At 24.4% G+C, this 15,460-nt stretch overlaps 1 protein-coding gene across 1 annotated transcript in view; it reads right to left on the reverse strand.

Annotated features, from left to right (window-relative positions):
• Positions 1-5,861: 5,861 nt before the first annotated feature.
• The window catches only part of LOC114132759 (H(+)/Cl(-) exchange transporter 7-like), a 42,170-nt gene continuing 32,571 nt past the window's right edge, over positions 5,862-15,460 (reverse strand). Inside the window, exons 16-17 of the mRNA XM_027998319.2 lie at positions 11,793-11,873; positions 5,862-6,247 (exon numbers count right to left, since the gene is read on the reverse strand). Of these exons, the coding sequence (XP_027854120.2) occupies positions 6,155-6,247; positions 11,793-11,873 (174 nt within the window). The 3' untranslated portion in view covers positions 5,862-6,154. The remainder of the gene's footprint in view (positions 6,248-11,792; positions 11,874-15,460) is intronic.

Consider the following 15,460-nt stretch of genomic DNA (forward strand, 5'->3'; position numbering starts at 1 on the left):
TTATAAATAAAACTAACGTAATATGGGTATAAAATTATAACACTTCTAAAAAAAAAAATGTATTATTTATTAAAGTTTATATGACTCTCATTCAGTCAATTTTGAATTTATAACTATAGTTTACACATCAAAATTGCTTAAAAAAATAGCCCTATTCGAATGTGGTGTTCAAAACAGGTGTTGATATTAAAAAAAAAGTTTTTACTGTACATGCGCAGACCAGTTTCAAAAAATTTTGAAATGTATCTATAAGTGTGTATTTATATTTTATATACCACCAGCTTGTAAAAAAAAAATCGATTTATTCCAAAATAATTCATCCAAGAAATTCAGTGTTCCCTAAATTGGTAAACACACTGTATATATATATGATGAAAAGTTTTTAAACAATAAATTAGTCTCTTATTGTTCACGAGAATTTTTTAGAATGTATTCAGTAAACAAAACAAGAACAATAGGTACAAATCGTTTTATACGCGGGTATATTTTTTTTCGAATACCGCGATATTTTTATATTATTATATCTGAAAAGACGTTTATACAAACAAGGCACAATATTAAATATAAACATTTTTCATAAAGACGGAGCACGTAATGCATAAAATATTTTGCGTTTATATTTATATCTATATCCACCTACTGATGCAGCTGCTGTGATATTATTGCGTTATCATTTATTATTCCTTGACTAACCCTCTTCGAATATTTACCGATGAATATTACAACCTGCAGCCTCCTTTTGAAATTGTTTTTTCGCTCGAATCTACCTAAAACAGTATTTTTTGTACAAATGATTTATCTTAAATAATAATACATGGGAATTATTGAGATAAAACATTTTCTATTATAATAATATAAAAATAATGAACCAAAATTCGTTATTATAAAAACAGGCTTTTTATAATATGGATGTTTTTCAACTACACAAATATATCACTTTGTTATAGTGACTTGAGAAGACTTTGCGCTTCATATGATCGTTATGATCACCGAATCACGAATTTCTTGGAGCGACTGGAAGCCAGTATTCGAGATTCAATTCGGACGACAGTCGTAGCTGGAGACTTAAATTCAAAGTCTGGCAGCTAGGGAAGTTCCATAGAAGATGCCAGGAGATCTCTTTTATCTAGCTTGATAGCTGATGTCATCATTGAATATGTTAACTTGTAACTGCGGAAATTTGGGAACATTCACTCGCGGAAATTTAGAGACCTTCTTAGACATAACTTTCGGATCATCAAGTATAGTCAATAAGATCAGTGATTGGAAAGTTCTCGATGAAACCGAATCTCTCAACCTGCACTGCAGATATATCACATTTACTTGTCGTCCAATACGGATGAACTATTTAGCCATCAACTTTTGAAAAAGTAGAGTTGAAAGAGATTGGACAAAGGAAAATGTCAGACATTCCTGAACGAGTATCAGTTACAGAGAGCGGGCTCAGCATTCGCATGTGTTAGAATACTTGTGGATTACATAGAGAGTGAATTTAACTTAAAAATTATCAAATGGCACATTTAAAGATGGAAAAAAGCCAACGTACTGGTAGACAAAAGACATCGAGAGAAAATAGGGATTATTCATATTATCTGCCCGCAGAAAATTAAAAAAGAAGTCTTGGACCAACGGATAGCTTGACATTAAAATGACCTAAACGCCTTTATCAATGGTGTAACGAAAATAATTTTCTGTAAAAAAAAAAAAAAAAAATAAGTTTCCGTTTGATTACATATTATTAAAGACGTTTTCTACGACTCAAAACTTTCTTTTAACTATCGTTTTAGTTATATAAAAAATAAATCCTAGGTATAGGAATAAAAAATAATAATAATCATATATTTATATTAGAATTAAGACTTATTAAAAGTTACATGTAAAAATTTTTCCGACGTACCAGTTCTTAAAATACTATATTATTTATTACATATTTCACTCTAATTCGGTATCATTTTGACTATGCCTATTTAATTTTACGAACTAACAATATTATCTAAAATTATAGTTTATCTACGGTCCAGAACAACTTTCTAAGACCTATCTTACCTATCTTGGAAATCCTATTATAAAAGAATTCCACTTCTGGACACGATACTACCTATTTATAATTTTTTTTCAATAATGCCTCTGAATAAAAGATTTAATACCATAAACTGTACATTTTTGTATAGACTATTACATAATAATATTATTGACTATCTTGAAATTCTTGACCGTTTAAATTTTAGAATAAACCATTTTAATTCCAGAAATATTTAAATATTTTATCTTTCATCTATTTTTTCAAGATATACTTTATGCACTCTTAAAAATGTACTTATGTCTATTGGCAACTCGATTAAATATGTATATTTATTTAATACTACCGTGGTTCATTTATCAAACGTTTTAACTAATTAAATTTACCAGCCTAGGATATAATTTCCAGTGGTTGGTGAAGAAGGTGGTTTATATTTTAATAGCTCGAATACACCAAAATTTAAGTTATTTTATAAGTATTGTAAGCTAAACTTATGGAAAATCTTGTATTAAATTTTCCACTCTTAGCTACTTATAAAAACATTTTTTTTATGAATTATACATACAAAATAATTTGCAAATATTCATGATTTCGACAAATTTTTGTCAATATTTGAACTTCAAATGCTAATAAAATAATTGTTTCTATGTAGGTATTCTAATAATTTTATAATCGCTATAAGAATAACTTATGAGGAACTTTGTATTAAATTTTCAAGTATTTTGACTCAGCTAAAAAAATTTTATCGATATTTATAAAAAAAAAAAAAAAAAACTAAACAAAAACCAATATTTCAAATTCCTATGAATAGCATTAAAATAAGTTAAATATTTTAAAAATTAAATTAAGTAAAGAAAATCCCAATCTAAATAACTGGTGAAATTTTCAAGTATCTATGACTTATACTTTTTGAATTACCTATAACAAACATTTAATTTCGTATGAAGATAAATCGTTATTGTTACGCGATTTCGTAAAAATTTAAAATTCAAACGCATATAACATTTTTCCTTTTATGATGTTTTGAGTTTTCTATATAGCTATTTGAAGAAAAATTTATGAAAAACTTAGTATTGAATTATTTAACTTTAGATACAAACACAAAAAAATTTATGATTTTTCAACTTCAAAATTACTTGCAAATTTTCGTGATTTTGACATATTATGTAAAAATTTTAACTATAAACGCTTATAAAAAAAAAAAAATTGTGAAGAACAACTTATAAGGGACTTTGTATTAAATTTCCCAGTTTTTTTGGACAAATTTTTTTATCAACACTCCAAAAAAAAATTTCTCAGAAAAATTGAAAATTTCAGTTGTAAAATAGCGCAAAAATTTTCAAAATATTTTGAAGATTTAACCATGTATTAATAACGCTAATATAAACATGTGATGAAAATTTCAAGTATTTACAATGATTAGTTTTTGAGTTACAACCGTATAAAAAAATCGATTTGGTCAAAAACTGGTTTTGCGTAAATATTTCCGTTTTCCGTCACTTTTTTTTTGTTTTATTCGATTTTTTTGAGAACTGTTGGAAAATGTTTAATTTGACCTCTATAATACACCAAAGATATTTACTTGGCCATCGGAAACCACCTTCGAAGTTTGAAATTGAAGCATTATTTCGACTAGTTATGCTGTACGCAGACACACAAAAAAACACACATCATTGTAAAATCAATACATTCATGGATTCATCTTTCCGTTCAGAATCTAAAATTGTTTCAGAAGTTCCTCAATTTCAGAAGCATTATCTTTAAATTCATTAGTGAGACTTAATTGTTTAATTTTTCATCATCATGACTGACATTAATGTAATCTGTAAATTATCCCTGTAACCTGTTATAGCTGTGAAGTTATGGTACTATGAATAGCTGTTTCAAAATTAATGAAAACCGTTCCAATTGTTAGATATTTTGCGCCTTTGTGGCTTTATTTAAAGCAAAAATATAAGTGTTAATAGCTTTTTCCGAGAGTAGGCAATAAAAGATAGATAAACAATTATTGCGTATTTTAATAAAAATAGAAAATAATATTGATTAAATTGATTTGAACAGCTTTTGAATTTTCCATCGATAAACAAGTAATATAACCTATAATTGGAACAACTTGAATTGTTTCAAGTTCTGTGTGCATGTAAATGTAATTTTATTGTTGATAGAATCATTGTTATAAATGTATGAACAAAGTATTCTCCGAGATAAGTTATCAATGAATATTCGCTCACATTTTTGTGGAGTTTTTCAAGATTAGAAGGTAAATTAGAAATTGTTCTTAATTTATCAGTATACAAATTTTACACACTCTGTTAATATCATTTTGAATAAAATTAATGACACACTATAACTGTTTGAACTTGAAGCTAATATCTCCTTACGTATAATTTTAGAATAGTCACTTTGTTATAAGTTTGGCACATTTTCTTTTTAACGCATTTGTCAATTGTTGTCATATAACTATGCAACATCGCCTTCCTTTTCGTGGTTATATGTTAAGATTTCACACGGCTACGCAAGCAAACTTAAATCAATTTAACGTATGATTTACAATTTAATTCTGTACATAATATCTATGTATATTATTTGCGAGATTATTTTAAAATTCGAACTTATACTTTTCAATAATCAACAACTTATTTCTCTTTTTTTTTTAAAAAAAAAAAAAACGAAAACAAATTGATTTATAAATTACGATGTGTTATTCGAGACTGATCAATGCTCACTAACATTATTACTATACGTTTATAGAATAATTATTATATACCAATAAGTAAGAGTACGTATAAGTACCTCAATATCTGATACTATGAATGTTATCTTAATCGATCCAGTATCAGTGATAATTTGGTTACATGTCAATATAAAAATGTATTGCCATTTTAATGTTAAGCACATTTATATTTTTAAATTTATTTATTTTTTTTTATATTTTATAATATTTAATTTATATTTTTACATATTATTATGATTTCATATTACAAAAAATTGCTTAAAAGTGAAAATTAGAACTATTTGATCTGAATAATACCTTTTTCAAACGGGAACCGATTCGGCATTTAGGCTAAAAGTTCGGGAACTAAATCGGTAACAGCCTCATAGCAAATAATTAATTAAGTCTTAAATTTTAAAATAGAAACTACATTATACTTCATTTGAGCAGTTGACAAAAAATCTCATGAGGATATTATCTTTCTCGTTACTTTAATGAAAATAAAAAATTAACAGCAAAAAAGCAAGTATGCAATACTTACAGTTTTTATAAATTAATTGGAGCATCTAAGATCAGAGGTAATAACATTATGGCGATATAATATATTTGATAACATAAATTTAATAGGCATAATCCACTATTCACTAATCCACTAAATACTCTTATGACTTATAAGTTATAAGTTATAAGTAAACATCAAAAAAAGGTACGCGCCGCGTTGGTTGTCATGAATCAATATCTATGGAGTAAATTAGTCAAATTTCTTTAATACCTCTAAGGCTATAACAAATAATAATAATTATTTTTACTAAATATTAACTCGATTAGGTTTTTAGTATTATTAATAATAGGCCTAATATAGCAAAGCGACTTCTTAGTATTTTATGTATTTTTATTTTTATGCATTTCGCAATTGTATATATAATTATATATTATAAATTAATATATTATTAACTGTATAATTTGCATTTTCTACTTAACAAGTTCATAATTAGTAGGTATGTTACTGCATCTTATATTAAAGCTTGTTGAAAATGTATAGTAATATTTCGCCTAAAACCTTTATAAAATTATAAATATTATATTAAAAATTGATCATTTGTTAAATATGAATAATGAATATATAATAAATGACCGTTCAAGTGTTAACGAACATACATAACTTAATATGTGTACAAGTCAGTGTTTTAAAAAATATTTTAACGAATGACATTGCTATTTTTTATTTACAATCTATTTGTACATATTATACAATAAGCAAATAGATCAGTATTCAATAAAATTTAAATACACATAAAGATGTGAAGAAAGTAGAGTCCAGCGAAATTACCTCATAAATCCAAAAATACATATATAAGTGTAAACTTAAGTTACGAGAATACATTTTAAAATGATAAATATAATATTTTATATTTTATGTTTTAGTATACATTGACTTCTTTTAATCCCATTGTGGCAGCTTTTCTCCAAAGTCGAAATTTTGCCAAGTCCTTTCGAGTTATGATACCGACCACCTAAAAAATAAAATACAAAGTTTATTTTGTTTATTTTTAATATTTAGTACAAAATATTTATTGATATCTTAAATTTTTATTTTATGAATTGTAGTTCATTCAACAGCTATGAGAATAAAAAAATATAATAGTCTGATAATTTTAGTGGCTAAATTTTAAATATTAAATACTAAATTTCCTTCGTATAGATTCATAATAAAAATATAATATTCTGAAAATGTTACAATAAAATATTGAAGGCTACAAACTACAAACTGACTTAATTTTATTTTATTATAGCGTTAACTATAATCGAACTTTGTATAAAATGAAAAAATCCATTTCCCTTGATATTTATTTTATTTTATTTCAACCTAACATAACCTAATTTGAGAAGTGTGATGAATCTATTAATTTTATAATGATATGTGTTTTTTTTTGTATGAGTTTACGATAAGTTATTGATAAGATGCTTCAATTTTCTATATTAATATTTTTTACTTTAGAAAGATTAAAATTAAAATTAATAAATGGAATTTTTGTGCTAATCTAGATTTTGACTAAATTTATTTATTTATTTTGTTATAGCTTTAAAATGCAGGTATTATTATAAAAACTTAAAATTTTTTTGTTTTGAACTATTCATAGACAGTTGGATTTTTTTTTTTTGTTTATTTGTGTGAATCTTGAAAAATAGAATTTATTTTATAAGTAGTTAGAAATACATAAAATAATTTCTGTTTATACTTCAGATTTAAAAATTGAATACAAGGCTCTTTATAAGTTTTTCATTCTAAGAAAAAAAATTCTTCTAGAAAGCCAAATTAATTTTTTATGACCAATTAAAATTCAAAGTTTTACAACACTGGATTTTTAAAAACAAATAAAGTAAATACTGGAAATGTTCAAAAATATTTATATTATCATTTTTGTTCTGTGATAAATTTTTTCCATTTTGAGCTAATTATAGGCATGTTAAATTTTCAATTTCCTTTATTTTTAGGGTTCCGTACCTCAAAAGAAAAAAACAGAACCCTTATAGAATCACTTTGTTGTCCGTCCGTCCGTCTGTCAAGACCGTTTTTCTCAGGAACACGTGGAGGTATCAAACTGAAATTTCTATATAATACTCAGGTCTACTGTCCCTGGAAGCTGTAGAAAAATCAACCATCTAAGCCAACGCAATCAAAAGATACAGCCATTTAGGCCGCAAATTTCCGCAAATTTTCGAAACTCGCACGGGAATCAAAACCTACAGGGTACTTCCCATGAACTTAGAATCTTGAAATTTCGTACGAAGTCACGTCTTGTAGTACAGATATAGGAAAAATTACGAAAACCATAAATTTTTAGTTTCATCATATAAAAATAAAATATTTTTGACAATTTTGAAAATTTCAAAGTTACTACTTCTTATCTCATGAACGCGTTGATAAATATAATTGTAGTTACCGCAATGGCCGCAACTTATCTCTATTTATTGAGAGGAGACAACATTTTTCAATCAGCTTGTTACAATAAAATATAACACGCTGAATTACCCGTCGTTGCCGGGTTAAAGTATAAAAACATTAATAATAATTCAGTAAATTTGATAATATTTTCAAATATAAATAAATAACTTTGATAAAAAAGCTTGCCCTTGTTCTATTATAAAATAAATGATAGATGTTAATATAAAATGAAGGATTTCTGGAACGATAAAGATACCTTTGTCATTAATTTATGATCCTCCAGCTTTTCATATTTTAATGTTATAAATTTCATTTTGCAATAAAAATACCATAACTATGACTTGATTGTCGTGTTGGTTGAACTTTTACTTATATACCTACAGGTTTGTACGGAACCCTCGGTGCGCGAGTCCAACTCGCACTTGACCGGTTTTTTTTTTTTAAATATCGAAAAAAATCGAATACTAGTTCAAAATTCTTGAATATGTATTACAAGCTTTTACATAAATTATTTTTATATTTGTAAAAAAATATTATAGGCAAAAAGCATTTTTATTTGTATTTGAATTTAGAATTTTGATGAAATTCGTCTAAAGTTGTGAAACAATTATTAATAATTTTGTAGGTAATTTGAATTTATTTGAATTTTTCTTTTTATAACTAATGTTACTTCATCTTGAAATAAACAATTATTGTAACATATGTCACCTTAAACCGTCAAAATAGTCAAATTATAACAAAATTCTCAAACTCTCGTTATTGAGGTACCTATATCTTTAATCTTAGACTAATATTTAACTTGGTCAGACTATATAAAAAGCAATCAAATTCTTCTAAACTTTAGTTTCTAGAATAAAATTGATTAATTATTTACTCGGTACATTTTCTAAAATTAGTATAAAAATTAAATTAATCTTTCATAAAACCATATTGATGATTTTTTAGACGTACGGTATCCATAAGTATGTGATACTGACAATAAATCAAATTAAAAAAAAATCCAATTTTTCGTATGGTTATAAATGTTTCTAACCATATTATTTATTCAGACATAAAAATAAATACAATATAAGGAACTGCCAAAATCCTGTATAAATGATTTAGCTTTCAATAAATAAATCATTCAAAACCACTGATCTCTGCTCTTATAGTTTCTATATCATTCTTGGTAATCCTCCTCGTAAACTTAGAGAATAATGTTGAGACTTAATCTCAATTTTCCTAAATTATAGGTTATCAATTCTAGTAAAGTCTTTTTATAAAATGTCGCCATTGAGTGACTGCTTTTTTCATATGTGTTCAAGTAATAATTTATACCCAAATACGTACATAATACAATACTTAATTACAAATTATTTGATAAATAAAATTTAAAAAAAAGTTCAAACTAATTCTGGTGATTATAGCTGATATTTTTGATAATAGTTAGAAGTCTGTGGTATATTCAAAAATTGCAACAATAGTAAAATACGTAATAAATAACAATGAATATTTATTTCAAGTATAATTATGTCTAATCTACAGTAAAAGTAAAGTTTAATGTATTATTATGTATTAATGTGTATCGTGTAGGTATTTATATTTATAACTAGGGCTAGAATTTATATGTAATAAAAAATTGTAATTGTAAATATATATGTAAATGTTGAAATAAATTGTAAAACCACAAAGTTTCAATAACAAAAAAAAAAAAAAAAATGTAATATATGCATTTAAAAAAATGTAAATAATATAATATACAAAAAAAATTAAAAATTAAAATTAATAAAATATTATTCTTAACTATTAATATTATTCAAAAAAAAAAAAAATAATGCGAAAATACGGAAAATAATAACACCACTATCATCACTCATCATGGGGTGATTCGTGGGGATTACTGACAAAAGCAATAACCAGAAGTTGCAAAAAAATATACTAGGTATTACACATAAATGTTAGCCTACAGCCTACTTATAACTAACTCCAGAATGATATTAACATATTTATCGCTGATCACAAAATACGCTGACGACTGATTGATCGTTAAGCTAACAACTCGCCTACATATACCCTCCTTATATTATATTATGTATTATATGTATATTGTATGTACTGTGTATATAAAGGATGTAATGCACTTATGCTTTACATAATATTTTTTGAGTTTTAATTTACAAACTAACCTAACCTAATCGTTGCGACACCAAAACCAATATTTCATAATTATTTTTACAGTACCTATATATCTAATTTACAAAAGTGAATTTAACAAATTATTACGCAACACACTTAACGGTGTGTTTTGAATTGGGTTTTTTGTAAGTAAATGGCGTATAATTCGTAATACTCCGTTAAATGTTCCACTAGTTTTTATTCAAAGAGAATAGGAGATTTATACTGTACTACACATTTCCAGTAATTGCTAGCCGAGAAAGTGTTATATCAGTGTATTCTATTTCCAATACTTTTTAATTGTCGTTTGCATTAATTTCCTTATTATAAACCGTTCTAGAAAGTCTCGACGAGTATAACAGTGAACAAGAATTATATTTCCTTGTTAAATTTTAGTGAAGTATTTACAGGGGAGGGACATAGATACCCCTTGGTATTTTTTCAAATATAAATAAGTATAATATTGTTTTACATATTTATGGTGATATAAGATAATATTACAGAAATACAGAATAATAATATCGATAATGCTACACTTTATCATAATATTGAATGTTTATAAGTATACATATAAGTATTAAGTGTTTGAAAATATAATGGTTAATTATACCTGTAGTCCATACATTGCTTATTTACTGCTAAGTAAGTTTAAAAATGCTCTATATAATGAAATATCGTCAAACTTCATTATTATTATTTGTTAATAACCGTCTAGCTATAATTATGCTACTAATAATACTCAATTGGTTGTTATTTTAAGGGAATAACTAGTGGATCTGTAGTAAATAATAAAATGTATACAATATTTGAATATTTAGCAACCCATTTACTTCTATTTTATTCATGTTTTTACTGTGAGTAGATAATTTAATTTATGCAAGAGATTTTTTGTTAAAAGAAAACACATATTAAGTGAAATACTGATAATATCAACCCTCAACATTTTTTAGAAACAGTGATGATGATTATGGTACCTATTAATGAACAACCTTCTCCTTGGGATAATGACAAAATCAGTTAACCATACTGTTTGGAAACGTATATCCCCCCTCTCCACTTGAAAAAAATCTTAAATACGCCATTGAAGTTTGTTATATTAACTATCACGAATTAAAATATATTACATATCATTATTCACACCTTATACATTATTAGTTATTATGTATATAATGATATGTATTTTTGAATTATATATTTAAATAAACATTTTAAGGATATATATAGATAGAACTATTGTCAAATAATAAGTATCTTTTATAGTTAATTTAAACAAATAGTTAATAGTTTATTATTAATTGATTTATATACAATATACATATATGTTCTTTAATTGATCGGTTATTTATTATGTATATTAGGTAATATCCTACTCAAAAAAACAACCACTTTTTGGTTGTATAATTTTGTTTTAATTTTTAAAATTATTTATTTTTAAAGTTAATATTTTAGTTTCTTAATCACTTAAAGATTTAGCTAGAAGGTAATATTACATAAATAGTAAATTATTACAGAATTGATTAATGATAAAAGGAAACAGTTGAATAGTCTGTTAGGGATGCACAATTATTGTAAATAGTGTCAAGGAATATGTATTTATTAGAGGTTTTATAATAATTTAATAACAAAATAAAATCACCATAAAATAGAGAGGGGAATAACATGAAATAATTTGTCGCATCTACTTAACTAAATTAAATGTTAAAAATAAAACTAATTAATTTAATTATTCGTGCTTTTATACTAGACAAACAAAGACGAAAGTTAGAAAGGTGAAACAAGCTCTTTGAACTCTTCGTGAATAATAGTTATAATAAAATTAGAGTGGAATAAGGAAGAGATGCAAAAAAAAAACAAGGTTAGGTTAGGTAAAAATTTATCACTACTTCAGATAATAATAGACTTGAACATCACAAAATAATAATATACAAAATATGTTTAACATATTATTTTCATCGTACCTCGTTAGTGTTGTTGATAACAACTATGTGCCGCAGTCCTAAAGTGCGAAACAATCTAAAAGTCCTTGATAAACTTGTTTCCTAAAAGAAATAAAAAAAACCTTAATTATAAAGAAGTATGTAAATAAAATGTACATCATATATCTATACTTAAAATGTAAAACGTTAACCTATTCTAAAGTTATTATTTTAAGTGTTAAGTATCGATCTGCTATTATAGCCGTTTAATACCAATTTTACGTGCTCGCCCGTACTTCTATACTTAGTGTATAAACTACATTATAATTAACCAACCACCTAATTTTTAAAAATTAAATAATTTATGAGTTTGAGGACCTGCGAAATTTGTTTATTACCAAATAAAACTGTTTTAATTTTTTGTACAATAACTAATCTCGTAGGTAACTAAATTATTTTCTTCTATACTCTTAAGAACTATTATTAGCTATATGAAGAACTTTCTACATTTTAATATAGTATTTTTAAATGTTAACATATTTTGTATTAATTAATGAGTATTATGTAGCAATAAGAACTTCTATTTTTCAAATGAGCATGTTTTTTTGTTGTAAATTATTTAGTGCATAATTTTTTTGAAAATATATATGTACTTAATTAAAAATTTGAACATGTAGTTTCTTATAGTAATTAAAATGAGTATACTTTATATTAAGGATAATATAGTCCTTAAAAATGGTTTTATACAAGTATAAATTAGATATTATATTGGATCTAGTATTTATTTAACTTTGATTATTTTCACAAATTAAAATTTTCAAATCGTAATTATAACGGTTGATAAAATGTATAAAACATCATAGCCCATTATTATCATAGACTTACTATCCTTATTACACTCTAAGATAAATAACTTAAGAAAAAATCATTTAAATTTTTAGGTTGATGTATCATTATTATGTTAAAAAAAAATTATCCATTAAATAATTTGCAGTGAAAAAGGAGGTTCTAATCTGAAAAACAATAAAGTTTATGTAGCACACTCCTTAAGTGTCATGTATAAAATAAATCAAGCATTTAAAAATTGGATTCTTTGAATATTTAGGAATTCCAAACATAACCTAGATTTTTAATTACTTCATTACTGAAAAAAGGGACGGGAATGTTTAATGAAACACTCTATATATATGGTAGTTTAAACTCATTTTTTCAAAAATAAATAGCATAATATATTATACAATAATTATTTTAAATGATATTAACTTTAAAGTTAATACTGACGTATCGTAGAACAGTGTGAAAATAGGTTTATGGTGTTAAAGTAATCACGAGCGCTACTAAATTATAAAAAAAATTAGAATAAAATAAATTGCTTTCGGGTTAATTTGTGTAATATTGTCGGGTATTTATGATAAATTGATAAATATAAGCCAACCGAAAGCGCTAAGTTAAATTTCTAAATTTATCCGTAGTTATAGTATTTAGTTATTTTGTTCATATTTTCAATTGGCTCTTTTTTCTTCAATTCAATTATTTTGTATATCTTGTTTAAATTTGATTAATATTGTAAGTTTTACAACTAACGATATTGTACACATAAACCTCATAAACTTAATAAAAAAATACGATGAAATATATGGTTTTATTTTTAAGTTATATTAAAAAATATATATTTCACAAAATATTTTTATGTATAAACTTTTATAATAATCATCCCCAATGCATAATACCTACATAGCTATGTATATATTGGTTCTGGGTTTTGACATTTTTGACACTTTTAAGTCCATATTGTTATTTTTTAGAATAGTGTAGTCTCAAAAAATTTAATATTGGTAAAAATATTCGTTTTTCCTGACAGTTCTATATTTAAAATATACTATTAGAAAATTGTATGTATCTTCAGAATCAAGACGTTTAATCATAAAATAATAAAAACATGTCAAAGATAATTTTAAAGTGGTTAATTACATTTTAAATGTTGTAATAAACAGATGTACAATATAAATTACTTAGTACTTGAAAGTTGGTACAAAACAGTATTATTATTATTTAATTGAAGTAAATTAAAAATCATCGCACTTGAAAAACTAAAAAGTTATGTCTGATAATATGCAAAACTAAACATTTATATAAAATGAGATTGTTGGAAAATTTTAAAAATATAAGTTTCAAATATTTAACCATTTGTGATGAAATTATTATTATTTTGTTTTTAAAATAATATTATATTATTATTTAATATATTTATAACACATTTAAGTTAAAATCAACTTTTTATTATAATTTCAAGTCTCTTGAAATTTTTGTTTCTTTCAAAATTCAAATTACATATTACTCATAAAATTAATCAATGCAAATCATTTATTTATTTATTTTAGTCAGAATGTACATTCTGTACTATAACTTAATTTAATCGTAGTAGAAATGATTTTAAATAAAGAATTTTTTATTTGATTAAATTTTTAGACTCTAATAATTTAAAATTGGAAAATGATCACGATTTTATAGAAAAGTGAGTCATTTTTTCTATATTATAGTAATTTAATATATTTATGTTTATTTTAATAATGTTATTTTAGTGATCAAATTTATATAGGAAAAATAACGGCCAAAAAGTCAGTGTATTTGATATTTGGGGTTGATATATTGTAGAGTGCATTTGTGGTTTTATTTACCTGACCAAATTGGCCTATATTAATAATTGTTTGCTGGCAACACGCTTGTAGCTATATTCAAAATAAAAGTAATTTATAATAAAATAATTTATTTATGGTCAAGCGGTCTATTGCAATAAGGGCAATCAATGCGGCTAACGTCTTATTTTTATTGTTTTACATTTGTTAATATTTTGGTTCTTGGTATTATTTTATTTATTTATATGGTTTGCGATCATATTTATATTGACTACCCCTATTTCATTGTAAATTACAAATAAGTGTAGTGTTTCAACAACTATTATAACTATTAAAAATGGAAAATAGTTGAAAACTACATAAAAATATTCTAATTATTGTAGTAGGGTTAGAGTAAATTAACTATTTAGGTATCTTCTATAAAATTCGGTATGGAACACACTTGCGTTGCAATATAACTTCTGTATCTGACATAGAAAATGTTTGGACAATCTAATTTGGTAACTTTATTTTATAACTGAAATAGAGCTCTTGGTTTTAAATTAAAATGAACATAACTTTATACTCAAATTTTATATTAAATTTTCGTTTTTTATAATTCAGAATTTATAGTAAAAATAGTTAATATTGATTCATGAAGTAAAATTTCTGAAAAAATAATTATAAACAAAGATTATATAATGAAATAGTATTTTGAAACTTTTAGTTATTATACCTTAATATTATGCATGACGACAAAAGGTTAATATGTACAAATAATACGTATGACTAACTGTTATTTGGAATAAACCTAAGACAAAAATATGATAATACAAAAACTCGTTTAATATGAGAGTATTAGAGTATTTTAAGTGTTTAAAAAATAGTTTATTTTTTATAAAGCGGTTAATTTATTAATTATTTGATGAAAGTTGTTTTGCTGATTATAATTAAAATACATGCAAAATATTTCAATTAATTTCTCTGGGTTTTTCAAATAAGACTTTAATATTCAAAACCTACGTCAGCTATAAATTTGAATTCTTGATATTTATTCTTTTAGTGTGGTGATACAAATAAGAATTATTTTTTTTT

The sequence above is a fragment of the Aphis gossypii genome, chromosome 2, assembly GCF_020184175.1.
Source record: "Aphis gossypii isolate Hap1 chromosome 2, ASM2018417v2, whole genome shotgun sequence".
Lineage (NCBI taxonomy): Eukaryota > Metazoa > Arthropoda > Insecta > Hemiptera > Aphididae > Aphis > Aphis gossypii.